Source organism: Hetaerina americana, unplaced genomic scaffold (assembly GCF_022747635.1).
Source record: "Hetaerina americana unplaced genomic scaffold, ioHetAmer1.1.p SCAF_27, whole genome shotgun sequence".
Taxonomy (NCBI): domain Eukaryota; kingdom Metazoa; phylum Arthropoda; class Insecta; order Odonata; family Calopterygidae; genus Hetaerina; species Hetaerina americana.
This window is the reverse complement of record NW_027286841.1, coordinates 2,236,744-2,254,819: the sequence shown is the minus strand read 5'-3', so window position 1 is coordinate 2,254,819 and position 18,076 is coordinate 2,236,744. Positions and strand designations below refer to the sequence as shown.

Genomic DNA, 18,076 nt, shown 5'->3' with positions numbered 1-18,076 from the left:
GAGGAAGAGGAGCAAACTGGAGGCGATTGGAAGTCAGACCGCGGTAGTTCCGGTCGGTGAGGTCACAGACATACATTCGTGGTTCCCCGCGGCGAGGTTAAGGGGCTTTGGAGTTGCAAGGTACATCGTGCACTCGTGACAAGGAATCAGTCGAGAATGGAATTTCATCGAATTGGTAAAATAGGAAAAGCAGTTACACATCACAAAAAAATGAAAGATAATTCTCGTGATTAACTGCAGAATATCGTTCACGGTAGGTTTCTGATGGACCCAGTGGCCACGTATTGCTAAACTTTTAACCCCACACAGACTTAATCCCGCACCACCTTACACTACACGAAACCATTTTGCAGCTCCACTGCCTCCAATATGAACATACTCTTCCTCCTCCCACCTCGCTTGCACAACATTTTCCCTAAATTACAACATTTCAGTGCGCGGAACAGCACCCTTCATCCATTTTCCCAGCTTTCAGTGCATTTCTACCAACAAATATCTCTCAACCTAACTAAACCACGCATTTATTCGTTCGTTTTCCTGCATTTCCAATTTATTTCCTCAATCATTCTCCACAACTATATCCCAAAATCCTCCAATCTAGACATAATCATATCTCAAAGGACCCTATCTTATCACTGTGCCTCAATGATTAATTTTCAGAGCAATACAACCTACGCTCCACATGAAAGTTCGATCACCAATACTTTCTCCATTGTATAGATGGTGGGTTTCGTTCCACCGTGATCATCGACTTTCAAAGGCGTGAATTTTCGCTTAATCGAAGCAAACCTCGGTTCTTGGCCAACATTCACGTCTCCTTATGAGATTTGAAGCACCGAGAGACCGTGGGTTCGAATCCTGGAGAGGACAGATATTTTCCAGAGATATCGCGATTCCTACTTGAGGTGCTTTGCGGAGAGCACTTTGAGTGAGTACGACGTCCGTCGGATGGGACGTTAAACTGCGGACCCCTTGGTACCTTTTGATAAGAGTAGGCTAATGCCGACGCCGGGTTTCTCTCCATCCTTCCTTTCCCATTCATCCCAAATGGCGCAAATTACCTCAGCTGTCGTTCGCCTCCCCTAAATACTACTATTACTCCAGGATAACGTCTATCGTTTCGGATCTTTCGTCACTTGCCAACCCATCATGGAATATTCGAAAGGATATTCATTTTCTTCTTCCGAAATATAATGACCATGAATAGATTTGAGATCAAAGCGGGGGTGGATTTTTATCTATAAGAATTTTCATTGAAATAGAGCTTTAGATCCTTGATTTGGAGTGCAATAATGAACCAAAACCCTTAGACAATACTAATTCTCGAGTAATGGAAACAATTCCCCATGCGCTGGAGGGAGAGAAAAACACGAGACGCTAAAGAGGTCTCAGTACAACCATTAAAGTCCTCTCATCGTGCACTGGTACTAGTCTACCATACTAGTCAATCCACTTCAAGCCTGAATAAGGAGTTTGTTTGCGTTCTGACAGACGAAATTACAATGCACAGCTGCTGGATAATAATTTCAATGTATGGCATAGAAACCTATATTTTGAGTATTAAGATATAGTCAATGATGCAGATCTATAACATCTTGCTAAGGATCTCAAATGGAATTTTGAACGAATTAAATTCTTAGAGGATAAAACTCCGGATGGAGATGATAAACCCACGCGACTTTTTTCGAATACAAGACCCATTTAAATAGCAATTATTAAACGTTGTGGTTGGCATACGAGAGCTATCTAGAAAGTAACTTAAGTTTCGGCATACTGGCGGGCAGGGCTAGAGCCACCATCTTGGTTTTCAATCCACCCTACACTCAGTACTCCGCATCCTGCTGTGGTAGTCTGTGTGTATGCAGACTGCGATTCTTCTTCTACTTTGCTCACATTGCGAACTGTTAAAATGTGTGCTGCAATAGAAAATCCCACGAATTGTGAAGGGCGATCTGTGATTAGGTTTTTACCGGCAAAAAACTAAAACAATCCAATTGAAATCCATTTGCTACTTTGTGAGTTATGTACAGAGAAACAATACTGAGTGAAGGTGGAGTGAGGCAGTGGTGCATTCTCAGTTCAAAAATGGCCACAGGACCAATATTCACGACGAGGACACCGCAGTGGTCGGCCTAGTCTAGGGGCAAATGAACTGACGGTGAAATTCGGCGATTTACGATTACGGATCTCTCGCTAGTCAACATAGCGCTGCTGTGTTGCAGTGATGCAGATTTGCTTGCTGGTGTAAACCAATGGCCGCAGATTTCTTCAGTGATAGAATTGAAAATATTGCGTATCGTTATGACCAATTTCTAAATTTAAATGACGACGATGCAGAAAAATAGTTTTTAAATGTGCCTTTCAAATGTATATAATAAAACTTTGTCTTGTCACTAGTTCCATATTTTATTTTAAAACCTAAGTTACTTTCTTGGAAGCCCTTGTACGTCGTATTGGATTAAATTTTTAATTCACTCTAATATTTGACTCCTCATACACTACTCATACAATAGGAACAAATGTTATGCGTGTCCCCCATCGATTACGGTGACTCCGCATTGGAATATTTAATGAACGCACTCGATCCGGTCCCTAATCCCTCGCTTGACCGCAATGAGGAAAGTGTGAGAGAGAGAGAGAGAGAGGAGCGTGTCACAACTCTGTTCGAGGGAGAACTGCAAATCCTTCAGCAAAATCCTCCACGACGCCTTTAATTCCATTCCCACTTGCCCTCCTCCCTCCCCTCCCCTCCGCCCGTCCAATGGACGCACCTCCGAGTGGCGTTCCCTGCGGAAGAGAGCCCGCGCCCCAACCGACCGACCTCGCGCCCCACGCCTTTGTTTGTTTACCGCCTTGGCAACCAACGCGCGCCCGTTCGCCATCTACGGACCCGCTCACCCACGGGGTCGCGCCAATGCCTCGTGAAATCTTGCCGGCACTCCGCAAGCCATTTAGAAAACATTGAGCAACACACATTCCAAACACGTCACACGCCGTCATGAAAACACTCCACGCATTTATGTCACTTCACCCTAAATTGTTCATCAAATAACGCTTGGCAACATTCCACACTCGAAATTTATTTTCCGAACACGCTTTATGCGCATGCCATCAGGAACAGAAATCAAACAGCGTGGTGTTTCAATCGTCAGGTATAGTATATCCGTCGAGATTTGTCTGTCGCAGTGCCTCAAACAGAAACAATGTCGTCATAGCCGCTGCTGAATTCTAGACGTCCTAAAGTCTAGAATTAAAGACATAAAGATCTTGCCAGAGCGAGTGAATGTGTAGCGTTGAACGGAGGCGCTGTAATGCGCATCGAATGATTGGAGCATTTTGGTTTTATAAATAAAAGGTGGAAACATGTAATGACTATGTCGGGGGGAAGAATTAGTCCTCCAGGAGTAGCGCTGGGCTAATGACCTGAGGAGCCTGGTTTGATTTCCGGGGCACCCCACGCAGATTCGCCCAAGCTGTATAGATTTCCAACCATCAGATCTTCTTAGGGAAACCACAGGGGAAAATTAGGCTACCTCAAACCCTATTAGTACCCTCTTAATACGCGTGATTGCCACAGGTCTTACAGGGTACGTGTTGAGCATTTCTCTCGCCCATCAAACCATCCTTTGGATCGATTATTGTGGCATAGGAACCCGGAGGTGTGGTAGCTTAACGGACACAAATTCGTCTTCCGACCTAAAGGCCCTGATTTCGAACCAGAAACATACGAAGTAGGTCCCCGGCGGATTGATGAAGCGCTACTGGTTACCAGCATCGCCGCCTGGGAAACAGAAGGTGTAAAGTGAATGGACTCCCCCACATAATAGCATTAATTAACATTCATGCTACGTGGGAGAGTTCCGTCGCTGGATTTGGTATTACGTGATATCAACCTTTTAGGGAAACATTCGTATGGATGGACGTATTGTTTTACGGCGCGCAAGCATACAAGTTATGAGCGCTGGAAGAACGCGTGAGCAGCAAACTATGATTGAGAATTGCGTTTAGCAAGAGGCGATATGTTCAAAACACATCCGAAAATTCTCGCCCATAAATGCAATATATTGGCGCGAGACTCATAGGAAAGAGACCTTGTATCTTGTGCCAAACCATATGGTCAATGGTCGAATAATATTGCTTTAAATGCCTCTGAAAGAGTTATTGATGGCCGTCGAATGGTCCATTTGGTAATTCAACCAAAATGACGAGAGAACCTTGCTTTCCCTGATTAAGTTGCAATCATCGAGAGTAAATATCATATGCCTGATTATTTATAGAACAAAGGGCTTAATTTTTTCACTTCGGCTCTCGATTATGAAACTTTTGCCATTAAGAAATCGACGGTCGTGCCGTCGAAACGTCAAAACTGAATATGTGAGTGCCCTTTTTCTGTGTTTCTGGGTTTGAATGTTTTCATCAAAGTTTTTATGTATATTTGTGTCATCGCTGAACCAGCCACATTCATCAGGGGACGAGGAGTCACTGTCAGTGTCTCGGGGACTCTTCATACCCTGATGAAGGTGGCTGTACCCACCGAAATTTTGAAGTGAGTTGTTTTCGTTTTGTCTAAACATCTCACAGTTTGATTTGAAGCAGAAATTTCACAAAATAGTGAATATGAATAACGTGGGAATATAGTTTTCCATCTCATTTTCTCAAGCTCACAGAAAAACACTCGTCAAACTAAGACTAAATTAAACTATAACGAGCAATTTTAAGACTAAATTAAAATTAAATACGAACAACAATCCCCCTCCACCTAAAACTTCGAATCAGATTCCTTCGCGCAGCGGATTCACACCCGCTCAATCTGACGTGAAAGCTAAGAGCAACACCCTCCCGCTCAGAAAAAAACCCAACGCCGTTCGAATGACTAATTCCACGCCGAGCTCTGTGTAAAAGGGAATTTCGACTGTTTTAAAATATCCCCACGCATTCTTAAGTGGCGTCAGAGGATATTGCCTCGTGCATTTGACCATCTTTTCTAGGCCGCCATTATAATTCCTTACGCATTTTACGTCCATCTTATTTCGCAGGCAAAAAATACGAAGGCGACTACTCGATACACGCACATACATACATACATGTATGTATATGCTCACCAATTCCATTAGGAAACCAGCGCCATCCTAGACTGGAGTTTCTAGCACGGATCGAGCGGCCCTCGTTAGTTTCGAGGGCACGACATGCTGTAGCGAATCAGGTCACTCCAGACGGATATCTCACGTGACAGACGCAAGGAGAAAGGAGAGGGAAAAAGTGCAAGTCTGAAATACTGCACCGACTTCGAGAAAAATAAAACTACAGAGGGGGATCTGGTGGTTCGGTGGCTAACGTACTGACTTCCCACCCAGAGGGCCCAGATTCGAATCCCAGAGGCGGCAGATATTTTTCAGGGGTAACCGGATCTCTACTTGGGGTGCTTTGTTTATGGCCCTTTGAGTGAGTACGCCATCCGTCGGATGGAACATTTAGCTGCGGACCCCTTTCGTTAAGAGTAGGCTAATGTCGACCAACGCCGGGTTTCCCTCCACCCTTCATTCTTTCCCGTCCATCCCTAATGACTCAAATAACCTCAGCTGTCGGTCGTCTCCCACAAAACACAAACTATCGGAACTGGGCGCAAAAGTGAATATCTGTGGTTAACAATGAACTCCCGTAGAAAGTCCAGACCGATGGCCAGTTCTTGGACATCATGGATATCAGTATGTTCACTCTTAAACTAACGACACCAATCACGCAACACACTGACACTCATCACTTGATCGGTGCACATCACAAATTTCCCGATCAATGTCAGCAGTGTAGAAGTTTGTTGCCAGTAAAAACCTTATTACAAACCGGATTTTACAATTGGCAAGATTTCCAACTGTAGTGTTCATTTTGGCTAGCTACTGTAAACAAACGACATGCCTTCCAAACACTGAAGCTCGAGACGCACTGTACTAGTGTGTGTGTATGCATGTGTGTGTCAATACAGCAAACATTCGGCTCCCCCAAATACTTCGCTCAGTACACGCAAACGTAAGTTACTTTCTGGGCAGCCTACGTAATAAGAGAAGTGTAGGAGACTATTGAGATTGAGTCGCGGAGAGGAATCCAGAAAATAAGTTGGTCGGAGAGCAAGACTCAGCGATGGAATTATAAGGCGAGGAAGTGGAAGGCGAAATGCGGGGAAGGCACAAGTTGTGAGTGGAGGAGGTATTGAGAGGTGGAGTGGGCCCACAAGGCCTGTGATGGAAGAGGGTATGTTGGGCAAGCGGGATGAAGAAAGGAAGAGAACAAAACTCTTAGGCAGCATGAAGGCAGGTAGAATATACAAAGAAATGTTACGGGGAAAACAAAATGATATTCACGCAGTGAACCAGTACAGGATGATGTACTCTTAGGAACCGTCCAAAAATCTACCTTCAATGGGGCTGACCATCTCGTGAATGAAATGAATAGTGCCCCAGTTGACCCACGAGAATTCGGAAAGCGGAGCGGCGAGGGGAGGAAAGCGGCGGGCGGAGCACATCCCCCGACTCCTCCTCATCCCCCGCCGCACCTGTTCCCCGATCGAGATAGGACGCCCCTCTCCGCTTGCGCATTAAGAAGCGCCCCACGCCGGGAAGCCGCTTTCTCTTCCGAGGAGTGCCGAAATGCGTGCGGGCCCGAGAACGCCCGGGGCGGGAAACTGACGAAAGATCGACGGAGGAGGAGGTCGAGGTGGTGGCGGTGATGATGATCCGTTCCCCGCACCGAGGGACGTACCGTGCTGGGAGCGGACGACGCCGGCGACCAACAAACGCTCATCCTGCGGAGCGGGTTGAGCTCAGTGCAAGCGCAGGGGACGAGAGCGAAGACAGGAATACGCGGCTAATTAGGAAAAGTCGGAAATTATGGATGAACGAATTGACGGATCCACAGGAGAGGGAAACTGTAAATATATTATTAATAACTAAAATTAATAAAAAAATTAAATAAGCTCAAGTCCTTGAGAGTGAATGAGGATGCCATTATTCTGGATACTCAAACGACCGCGGGCGAATGGTAGGAGGGTGGGGGGGGGCACAGTTTCAACCCAACCTCCCTGTTGAAGCGCGCATCTTAGTTTCACTGATACAGGGTTACCTTGACAGTGGGCCAGCGGAGGATTTGGAGCTGCAGGGGCCGCGCGCCTCTTGGGGAAAGGAAGGGGAAATATTTTATGCAGACGTTAAGTTGCAAAATAACCTTAATTTATCGGGAGGGATTTCAATTGCATCGACAAAATTTTAACTTCTTCATCTATCTACTGTATTATATTACAATGCCGTAACCATTATTTCTCCTTCTCTTTTTTTTATATCTTATTTTTCCATTTTAAGAGTACTTACTTATGGATGATAACTAAAAAAATCAACAACAAATGTTTACCTAAAATAGATAACTTCGGAAAAGTTTTTATTAAACGCATCCAAATATTTTGGTGTTACGTCACAGGATTTCTCTGCAATCGCAAATCCCTCCGTTTCATCCCGGCAAGATACTCATGGATTAACGCTATACTATATTCGGCGCATTTAAGGTATATCAGCGCTAACCCCTAATGGAAATCGCATTGGTTTGAAATTACCATTTCCTGAAATCCTGAAATTGCCCGAATGTCGACCCACGAATGGGGAGGGAGCAGGCACACATCGGGATCATAGGCCTTCGCCCATATACATATCATATGTGGAGAACTATTATATCAAAGAAATTCAAGTTATAATAAGTATGGGACTTTTTCATTCCTATGTTTCGTGGGAGTGTCCTCTGAAATTTCACACTCTGCTCGAAAAAAATATGAACTTGAAGTGAAATAAGTAAACAAAAAAATCTGTTTCAATAACTAGAGAAGGAACTTATAACTAGAGGACAAAACATTACAAATAAGAAGCCGTTTTCTGAAATAATTAATTTCATTAAACGGAGCGCATGAAGTCTACTGAAACCCAATTGTTGAAATCTCCACCAACATCAAATGAGAATTTAAAAAACGGAATTTTTCCGAAAAACTGATTCGAATGAGATGGACAAAATATTCGCACATTTTAAAATGCAAAGAAACTGAATGAGGTTTTTAAATTGCGGTTAAAAAAATTAACAAACGAGTCTTGAAATCAGTATTAATGAGCGACATATATTCTGGAGAGGGTCGTATCTTGACATCTCCCAGATACAAAATCGCACATGAAAGTAGCTCATAAAGAAGGCAATAAAATAACTTTGAATTGAACTCCAGTGTTTATTTAATTGATAAAATCATTCAACGCTCTAAAGGATTCGTAAAAAAAATGCCCTCATCTGCGGAGAGATACTGAATGGGCACTCGGCGAACTGCTTGGCATCAAACGTACGTACATCGGATGCCCACGGGTTCCCTCCCATGGAAAGAAATTGGAAATGGCATTGCTCCAAGTTCGCGGCTCGCAGAGATCGCAATTTCATTTAACCAGTTGTAATTTCATTTCTTATTCTCTGCTCCCTATCACTCGCCTTCCGAAGAAGTCGAATGAATTTGCAGAAATGATATGCGGAGTAACTGATCGCTTGGTTCCATTTACGCATTAAAGGTTCCCAATTAATAGGATGGCCTCGGCGTCCTAAGATAGCTCTCCCTCTGAGACGAAGCCAGTGCGGAGGCCTTCGCTGTGCCCTGCCGCGCCCAAGAGGGTGCAAGATAGGCGACGGGGCTCGTCGTCTTCATTAACTCCGCCCCACGTCTGTGGAGTCCGTCTGTTACCTTTGGCAGGTTACGTTGACATCTTCGACCGCGTGTTCGAATCACTCCTCAAGTTGATGAACATTTTATTTTGGCGCGATGTTTTTATATTCGCCTAGTTAACGTCGTAATATTGCCAATGAGGGGCAGTCAAATTAAAACCGAACGCCCGCCAAAACAACCAGTCCACGCCCCAACAAAGACATAACCCAGCAACAACTGCATGCGCCTCTGAGTTTCACTATGCAGTTCTCCTACCACAGCGATGGCAGTATCGATACGTAAAAAGCAAGCTTCTAGCTTTTAGCGGACTTTGGGTGTTTGTTTTTCTATGGCGGTTCGGTTTTCATTTGACTGAACCTAGTACATCGTCGAAGAATACTTTTTGAAACTCAACAGTTATGAATAAATAAAGAAGTCGCAGTTCTAGCCAGAATAAAATATACGAGGGTAGGCTGAAAACTAATACACACATTCTTGTAGACCACAGATAAAATGACCTTCAGAAGCACTCCTAGTAGTGGTGGCATGTGGAAGTAGGGCATTCCCCCTTTACACACATGCGCAGGTTTGAGGTCGTTAAATTCATCCAGTGTATTTTGAGAAGCGGAAGTGTGGAGACGTGTTCTAGTGCTAATGTCAACGCTCGTATTTTCAATCATTAAAAATATGATTTAAACCTTAATGTAAAACAATAGAGGTTTGGGTACGACTGCAGTACTCAAATTGAATGTTGGCTCGACAGATAAGAGAAGAGGTCACCTAGGCAAGGCCACTACGCCCTTAGCTGATTGAAATTTAGTTTCCTTTTCCCTGTTTGCTATTCACGGATTCCCCGGAAGATCTGGAATCCGAAAAAACCGTACAGCTTGGGTGAAAGGAAATGAGGATGTCTAAGGAAACCAGGAATCGAACCCAGCTCTTACGATGAGCAACCTAAAGCGATACCTATCACACCGCACCCCATTTGAGTACCCTCACCTACTATTTAGGGAGGTCAGAAGTGAAATTAAATAGAATCGGGCATTCGTTCACATTAATACGTGTATGAAAGCAGAGGCACACCGATTGAACTCCGGACTTATTACTTATGACAAACATGTAACAAATTAGCATATCCTTCCATGCATATGTTTTCCATGAATATTCTGAAGCAAGGGTTCCTTGACTTGAAAGCCGACATCGATATTGCACAGCAAAAGAAAACGCAGAGAGCGTGACGTCCGTTAATTGCACTTTCCGAGATGAAATCGCGTTCCTCTGGTCATTATGCGTTCAAGGCCGTCTTCCGCCCAGGGTCTTTTGAATAAAAGGCAATTTAAATCTGATTTCGAGGAAAATTTAAATGAAAAAGAACAATCAAGAAAAAACCTCCATTACCTTTCGTTTAATTTGAGACATAATTACGGGGCATTTGAGAAATGCTAAAGCATCCCCACTTTTCCAGGAAAGCCAAAGTACGCGAGTGGAACCAAGCTATCGTGACTTTTCTCGATGCTACCATAAATGGAACTGTCACCGATTCTTATTAAAACGATGAAAGTGCTAAATGTCCTCCGTGTGGGAAAAGAATTCATTATTTTCCAGTAATTGAAAGCGACAATAAATTTGATAATTCCCCCGTTTTCAATCGAGAAACATCAAGTTGTTTCTTATCATTCGGCCGTATTACGGTTTTTAGATTAACCGAGCTTTATCGTTGACCAATAATAAATACAAGTTTTATTTCCTACGAATAACCACCAGAATATCTAAAAAAAATCACGCTAAACAAAGGCATAAAAAAGAGGAGTGAGATTTCCCACACGGAACCCATAGAATGCGCGAAAATCTTTTAACACGGAATAATTTAATCGGTTTTGTTAAAATAAATATTAATTGCCGCCTAATTAGAATGGTATATCTTTAGGAGAAACGGAACGAGGCAAAATTCTTTACAATGCAACAATTTCAGAAGTTAAAAATCATACCCTGACCAGGATTCGAACCGGGATCGTTCAATGTTCGGCCGAATACTTTGGCCAGTTAAGCTACCGTCCAGAGATTTTTGGGGCTTTTAAAGGAAGAGGATATTTCGACGAAATACCGTATATGCAATGTCACTGGCATTCGTAGTCGTCCGCGATGCGCCACAGTCCACGGGGTTAAAGCCAACTTAAAACACAAGGGGAGTTTCACCTTTGAGAAATTCCAAGAATCTGCGGGAGATGCCGCGACAGTAACTTTTAACGGAGTCATCCGCCAAATGAGAATTACGATCCAACGATTTCAGGGTGTAAAAATCATTCGCCTTGACCGGGATTAGAACCCGTATTCTTCCACTCTGAAATTATATGCATTATAATTCACATTTAGCAGATGACTCAGTTAAAAAAGTTACTGTCGCGGCATCTCCCGTTTTTTGGAACAAAATGCTTAAATACAGAGGGAATGAACAATAGGGCCCAAGAATAATAAATAGAAAAAATGCGAGAGATTTTTCAGACCGAAATCGGAAAGGATTTCCTCGAGAGCTCGAGCTTTTAATCCTCGAAATTTAATGAAGGGTGGGATGCGCTAAACACGGATGCAGTTTCCAGGACAACACCACATTTGGCGGTAATCAGTCATTCACGAGAAGCTGTGGCGTGGCTTGAATTCGGTCCCCGACTCTGCCTAGATTTACACTGCTAGCCCATTTATCCGGTTCCCTGAACACTGAAGACGCCATCCGGGGCGGACCACCGGGCCCAGGTCAGTCAAGCGACGGGGACTCACCAGGGTACGGGAGACAGGTGGCGGGCTTGTAGCGATGGTGGTGGTGGTCCACTCCCGGGTCTAAGCCGTAGTCGAACTCGTCGTCGTAGTAATAGTAATCCCCGTAGGCGGACTGCATCCAGTACTCGCCGTCCAACTCGTCCGCACCATCGTAGCTGTACAGTCGCTCGTTCTGGAAGTCCTCCTCCTCGAAGCCCGCGATGTCGTAGTAGCAGTTGCTGGTCCTCCGGGAGGCGGCCTTCCGGGGCTCGACCGACGGCGGTGGTAGCGACGCCGCCGCCACCGGGGGATCCCCCGCCACCGACAGCCTCTTCACGTACAGCTCGTTCTCCAGATCCCAGGGGTCCACGTAATCGGCGTCGGCGGCCGCGGAACCCCTGCTCTTGGTGCGGCGCCTCACACGGGCCCCCACAGCGGAGGAGCGGCTCACGGGAGACATGGCCCTCGGGGAACGACCTCCCTCCCGCTCCACTAACCCTCGAAGGCGGAAGGTGACCGCCGGGAATCGCCCACTACGGCTCAAGAAGGCCCTTCCGTCTTTTCTACTCTCGCTGGAGGAAAAAAGTGAGGACCCTGGCGAGCCTTTCTTCGTAATCTTCAAGCACTTCACTCACCAGTTCCAATCACGCATATGTGAACCGGCTTCAGGGAGCGAAGTGGAGGTGTTGCTGTAAAAGGGCGATGATGACCCTTCCGATACCACCGTCCGGTTCCGGTCAACAATCTCAAAGAGGACGCCGAAATGAACAGGTCAAGCGAAGCTAAACGGAGAAGGTATCGCAGAGAGAATAATTATCACTCTTTTGACGGGAACTTCAAAACTGTGAATGGAACACAAATAATGCCTGCTCCATTTGTCCACGGTGAATGCTTTATCACCTTGCCGCACACAATTGCAACGGGAAGCTGGGAGGACAAGGAGATTCAGTGAGAACGGGAAGGAATCAAACGGAAGGGTCCACTTTGAGGTATCCGAGAGTTCCCGGGTGCGCACTCATCATCGCGAGCGGGATGGGGCGACCAACGGACGAGAGAGCCACTCGATCGGATTCAGAAGAAGCACTCGCCGGGAAGCGGAGAGGGAAATTCGGGGCCCTCGGACGAAGTTGGGCGGAGGCAGGCGCGCGCGCGAAGTCGTGCTATCTGGGCTGGCGCTCTTGAGGGACTGCGGGCGGGATAATGCCTCGGAGGGGAACGGGAGTGAGGGAGGGGCGAAGGAGGGGGCGATTTCACCCGCGGCGCCCCTCTCGCCACGGGCGCCGCCGCGTGTTGTTGACTCTAGCGTAACACGTGGGAGAGGGGAAAGAGGGAGAGGGTGGGATTGGGCGCTCCACTCACACTGGCGGCGACGAAAGCCCCTCTCTCCCTTAGCACGTCCATCATGCAATAAGAACATACTATTTATTACGCCTTGCCTGCCAACCCAAGGGTCGCGGGTTCGATTTCCGCCGGGGTGTGTTTACCTCCACCTAGGCCTTGGGTGTTCGTAATCATATCTATTGTTATCACTATTGACAGTCTGATGTAAAAAGGCCAAATAGTGCTGTTTTCGGACTAAGAATAAATAATTGCAAAAGATTATTTTACTACCCTGCTAGCCACGGCTATGGTGTATGGCAGAGGGACACACCGGACTAATTTTGAACCGAATATTTTTAACACTACCGCCGTCTGAAATTGTTATTCTGATCCCTTACCGTTCGAGGAAAACAGAAATCTTAAATTTCTCTGTTCTACACTTGATCTATCTAATTTTCTCGACACGGTCTCCCCTACCGTAGAACGATAGGGGTAATAATACATTTCCAACATTACTACTAACTAGACAGCCTTCCAAGTTATGCAAGAGATTTAATCTTTAATATAACCTTCGCTCCGTAAGTGATGCCCTGTCTAGCTCCTCTAATAATATTGATACGCCAATCAGTGTATCATAACAACGTTTTACAAATCTAGCTCCTTTACGCTGAACGCGATCCAATTTGGAAATCAATCCAATGTCGTGAGGATCCCATATACTAGCAGCATATTCTAAATGAGGTCTAACCAGCGAAAGATAACATTTCTCTTTGACCTTTTCATCACATTTCCCCAGTACTCTTCCAATTAATCCTAATTTTTTGTTAGCTGGTCCACATAGTTAATTCAAAGCAATAATTCGTGGTTTAGGAAGAATTTGACAGGAAACTTATGTTAAAAAAGCGTTAGCTGCATCCCAAAAAAGGAAAGGTGGCCGCGTATGACGATTATAGAACAACAAGTTTTATTTCGCCCGCAGCAGAGGTGGTTCTCAGGATCATGAATAAGAGGAAGGAGACGAAGGAAAATGAGTACTTGGAAAAACAGTTTGGGTTCAGGAAAGGGAGAGGCATTCGTGATGCCAAAGCAGTAGTGAGGTCACTAATAGAGAGGAGCAAAGGATAAAATCAAGATTTATTTGTCTGGTTGGCGGTATTTTGTTAAAATGATTTTTTATACTTAGGAAAGCGTTTGGAAGAATAAATTTGGTCGTTCACTATCAACGGTGAATTTCAACACGTACGCGGAGGAAATATTAAAAAGAGGCATGGGAATAGATGGAGACAGGAATTGAAATAGGTGGGGACATCAGTTTGATGATAAAGCAAGCAAGCAAGTCAGTCAACCAAGAGGCCACAATTACGTTTTGCTGAGCTCGTTACGACGTCAGTGAGGGACAAGACTAAATGTAAACAAAACAAAGAGAAAGAATTTTTCAAGAAAGAAGAAGGCTAGGTTAAAAGTTGAAATTGGATGGCATACATAGAGCAGGTAGAGCAGCTTTCTTATCTTGAAAATGTTTTGCAAAAAGATGGTCCTCCATGCATGCATGGTAATATGCAAGCCACCGCTAAGCGTATGTGGCAGGGGGTGATTACACACCAGTACTTTTCTAAACCGTAATAGACCATCGCCACGACTTGCATCACGCCGCGTATTTGCTGTCGTTCGCTCACAACGGACCACATCCGGTAGCATATGTCTCTTCTCCTTGGATGCATGATATTAATGGAGGAAAAAATAATATAAATCGAAGCTAGCTGTGCTACGGCCTAAAAAAACTATCGTAAGCCACTTGAGAAATAGGATTCCAAGTTTTCTGTCGAGAGTTTGGTACACTATGGTCAATTTCTTTGTTTAATTATGCATGTAACAGCATTGTTTTTTCAATATTTGCAAGGTAAAGGCATAGTTAATAATACGTATATATAAATTAATCAGAGCGAATAATCGGGAATACTTGAAAAAAAGGTACCATTTGGGTACATATGTTGGCTTTGAGGAATGGGGATGAGCAGCACGTTTACAGCCAAACACTGACCAGCGGAGAGTGGGCCAGGAGCCATCGTCCCTTCTCGCCAAGCGACACACCCGGATGAAATGTGGCGGTATTCTTCGTCCTCCACGCGCGGACCAGACACCTCGGGAAGACAAATTGCCGCCGAGTGTTTTGCAGTCTCTTCGGCATTGGAATTTTGTTTCAATAAACCTCATAAATTAGAATTTTACATGCAACAAACCAGCATTGCATGTATTACAGTTAAGATAACAGACATATATACATTAGGTCCGTGAGACTTTCAAAAAGTGTTATATATATATATTATCTCCCTCCCCGGACTACAACCTTGACGTGGAGGAAGGGCTTGTGCGTTCCGATGACCCCTGGAGTAATAATAATTCCTCCTGGTAGGGACACCCATGCCAGATAGGTCGAAGGTTAGGAGCCAGACGAAAGGTAGTCCACGCAGCGTCTATTCCTCAGTGAGGCGGCTGCAATGGCGTCTGACCTCAGTGGGGCGGCCGGCAAGTGATGGTGTCACGTTAAAAACACTATTGAAGAAGGCAACGGGAAACCACCTCAATTATCATTCCCAAGATTTACATGATGGACAAAACAGAGATTTTCAGTCCTGGCAACTACGGGGCTCGGCCCAATCGGCCGTGTGTTGCCCAGCAGCGGGGGAGGCAAGGCTTCCACGGTCGTCATCCCACGAAACTCTTGCAAAGGATAAACGGAAACACCAGGACAGAAGAAGCAGGAGAAGAAGACCAAATTAGTTAGAATAGGAACGTGGAATGTTAGGACAATGATGAGGACAGGGAAATTGGAGAATGTCAAGCGAGAGAAGGGAAGGGGAAATATAGATATTTTAGGTCTATGCGAGGTGAGATGGATGGATAGCGGGATTACTGGAGTGATCAGTATAGAATAATATACAGCGGCGGGGACGAGAGCCAACGAGGGGTTGCCATAGTATTAAATGAAGAGGCAGGAAGAAGCGTAGTCCACATAGAGCAGGTAACGGATAGAATACTACTAGTAGAGATAAAAGCAGAACCGACGAACTTAGTTATTATTCGGGTATACATGCCACCGATCAACCATAGAGAAGAAGAGGTTGATAGGATATACGATCAGTTAGAGGACATAATCACGTTAATTCCTGCAGGGAAACATTTGATAGTGATGGAGGATTGGAATGCGACGGTAGGCGAAAGGAGAGATGGTGATGAGGTGGGGACTACGGTTTAGGCACGAGGAATGACCGCGGGGAGAAAGCAGTTGAGTTCTGCAGGAGACAGGGGTTAGTCATCACCAACACTTGGTTTAGACACCACAAGACGCAGGTATACATGGAAAATGCCAGGTGACTCAGAGAGGTATCAGCTAGATTATATTCTGGTTAGACACAGGTTTAGGAACAATGTGAAAAATTCGCACAGCTTCCCGGGAGCGGACGCGGACTCTGACGACAATTCATTTATATCTACATCAATACACTGCGAGCCACCAAAAAGGTGTGTGGCTGGGGGTGCAATACCAGGAGGAAAGGGTAAGGGATGAGGGGGTTAGAGTTTTTCAAATGGATGGAGAAAAGTGAGGGGAGCCTGCAAAAAATATATAAATATAATCGTATAACCATGCGCAGTCGCTACCTTGTAGGTTAATACTTAGTATGTCGAGCCGGCCGCTGGGGGATTTCGATTACAAGCATTCTGGTCTCTTATTGTTCTTGGAAAAAATGACCATTTAAACCTGTCTGTCTTGCAGTCAATCTCTCTAATCTTATAGTATATTCGTGATCCCTCCGCCCGTAATACGTTGGGGTTCGTATTACGTTCTTGATGCCATCGGAAAAAGGACCCATCTTTAAACGTTTTTAATAATTTTAATCTATATTGTAAACGCCGCTGTGTAAGGGAATCCCAGCTTAAATTTTCTAGCAAAGTAGTTACGCTACTGCGTTGGTCATAACAATTTTTGACAAATCTTGCCCCCCTCCGCTGAACTCGATCCAATTCCGAAATCAAATTTATCTCTCGAGGATCCCATATACTGGCAGCATACTCTATGTGGGGTCTGAATAGGGCAAGAAAACATCGTTCCTTCACTTTTTCGTCATATTTACCCAGCACTCTTTTCACAAATCCCAATTTTTTATTAGCACAACCGCATATTTCCGTATGTGCTTTCCCCAGGACAGATCGTGAGTAATTGTTACACCCAAGTATTTAAAGGAATCTACCCTCGCGATTTCTGTTTGTTTCACCTTGTAACTAAATGGGGGGGGGGTGTTACTCTTTTCCCAAAAATGTATTACAACGCATTTTTTCAAATTTAATTCCAATTGCCATGTATCGCACCAAGTCTGAATTGCATCAAGGTCGTTAGGCAACGCGACTCTGTCTTCGCGACTTCGAGTGTCCCCATAAATCACCGCATCGTCAGCAAAAAGACGGAGCCTGCTATTAACCACGGTACTGAGGTCATTTATGTAAATAAGAAACAAGATGGGGCCTATGACACTTCCCTGTGGTACACCCGACGTGACCTTGACAGTATCGGATAGTACACCGTCCAGGACGACTGATTGAACACGATTTTTTTTAAATTGTCTAATCCAGCATATAATACTCCCGTGTATTCCATAAGTTTCCAACTTCGCGAGTAACTTGCAATGAGGGACTTTATCAAAAGCTTTTTTAAAATCTAGAAATATCGCATCAACTGGAATATTACTTTCACCGGAATGCATTATGTCATGAACAAAGAGTGCGAGTTGAGTTTCGCAGGATCTACCTTTACGGAACCCGTGTGGGTTATTAATCAATAAATCTTGGCTATCGAGGTACCTCATTATGGAACTAACAATGATGTACTCAGTAATCTTGCAGGGGATGGAGGTGAGCGATATTGGCCTATAATTACTGGGGTCCTCCCGGTCTCCATTTTTAAAAATGGGTGGTACAGAAGCTATCTTCCAGCCGCTTGGCATGCTTTCTTCTAATAATGATTTCTTAAATATTATATCAAGATAAGGGGCAATTTCAGACGACAGTTCTTTATACACGCGAGCCGGTATCTCATCAGGTCCCGGAGATTAGTTGGGGTCGATGTTTTAAGGAGTTTTGTTCTGGGAGCGTTTGTTGAAAACACTGTGGAAGAATGAGTTTAACATGTTGGCTTTATCTAAACTACTTGTTACTTTATCCCCCCTTTCGTTGTTTAATGAGTTAGCGGTGGACTTTTTTCCCTGCACTTCCCTGACGTACTACCAAAACATCTTT

At 44.7% G+C, this 18,076-nt stretch overlaps 1 protein-coding gene across 1 annotated transcript in view; it reads right to left on the bottom strand.

Moving 5' to 3' along the window:
- LOC139689704 (uncharacterized) overlaps positions 1-12,639 on the bottom strand; it is a 163,360-nt gene extending 150,721 nt beyond the window's left edge. The window contains exon 1 of the mRNA XM_071586910.1: positions 11,486-12,639. Coding sequence (XP_071443011.1) covers positions 11,486-11,924 — 439 coding nt within the window. The 5' untranslated portion in view covers positions 11,925-12,639. The remainder of the gene's footprint in view (positions 1-11,485) is intronic.
- Positions 12,640-18,076: the final 5,437 nt, after the last annotated feature.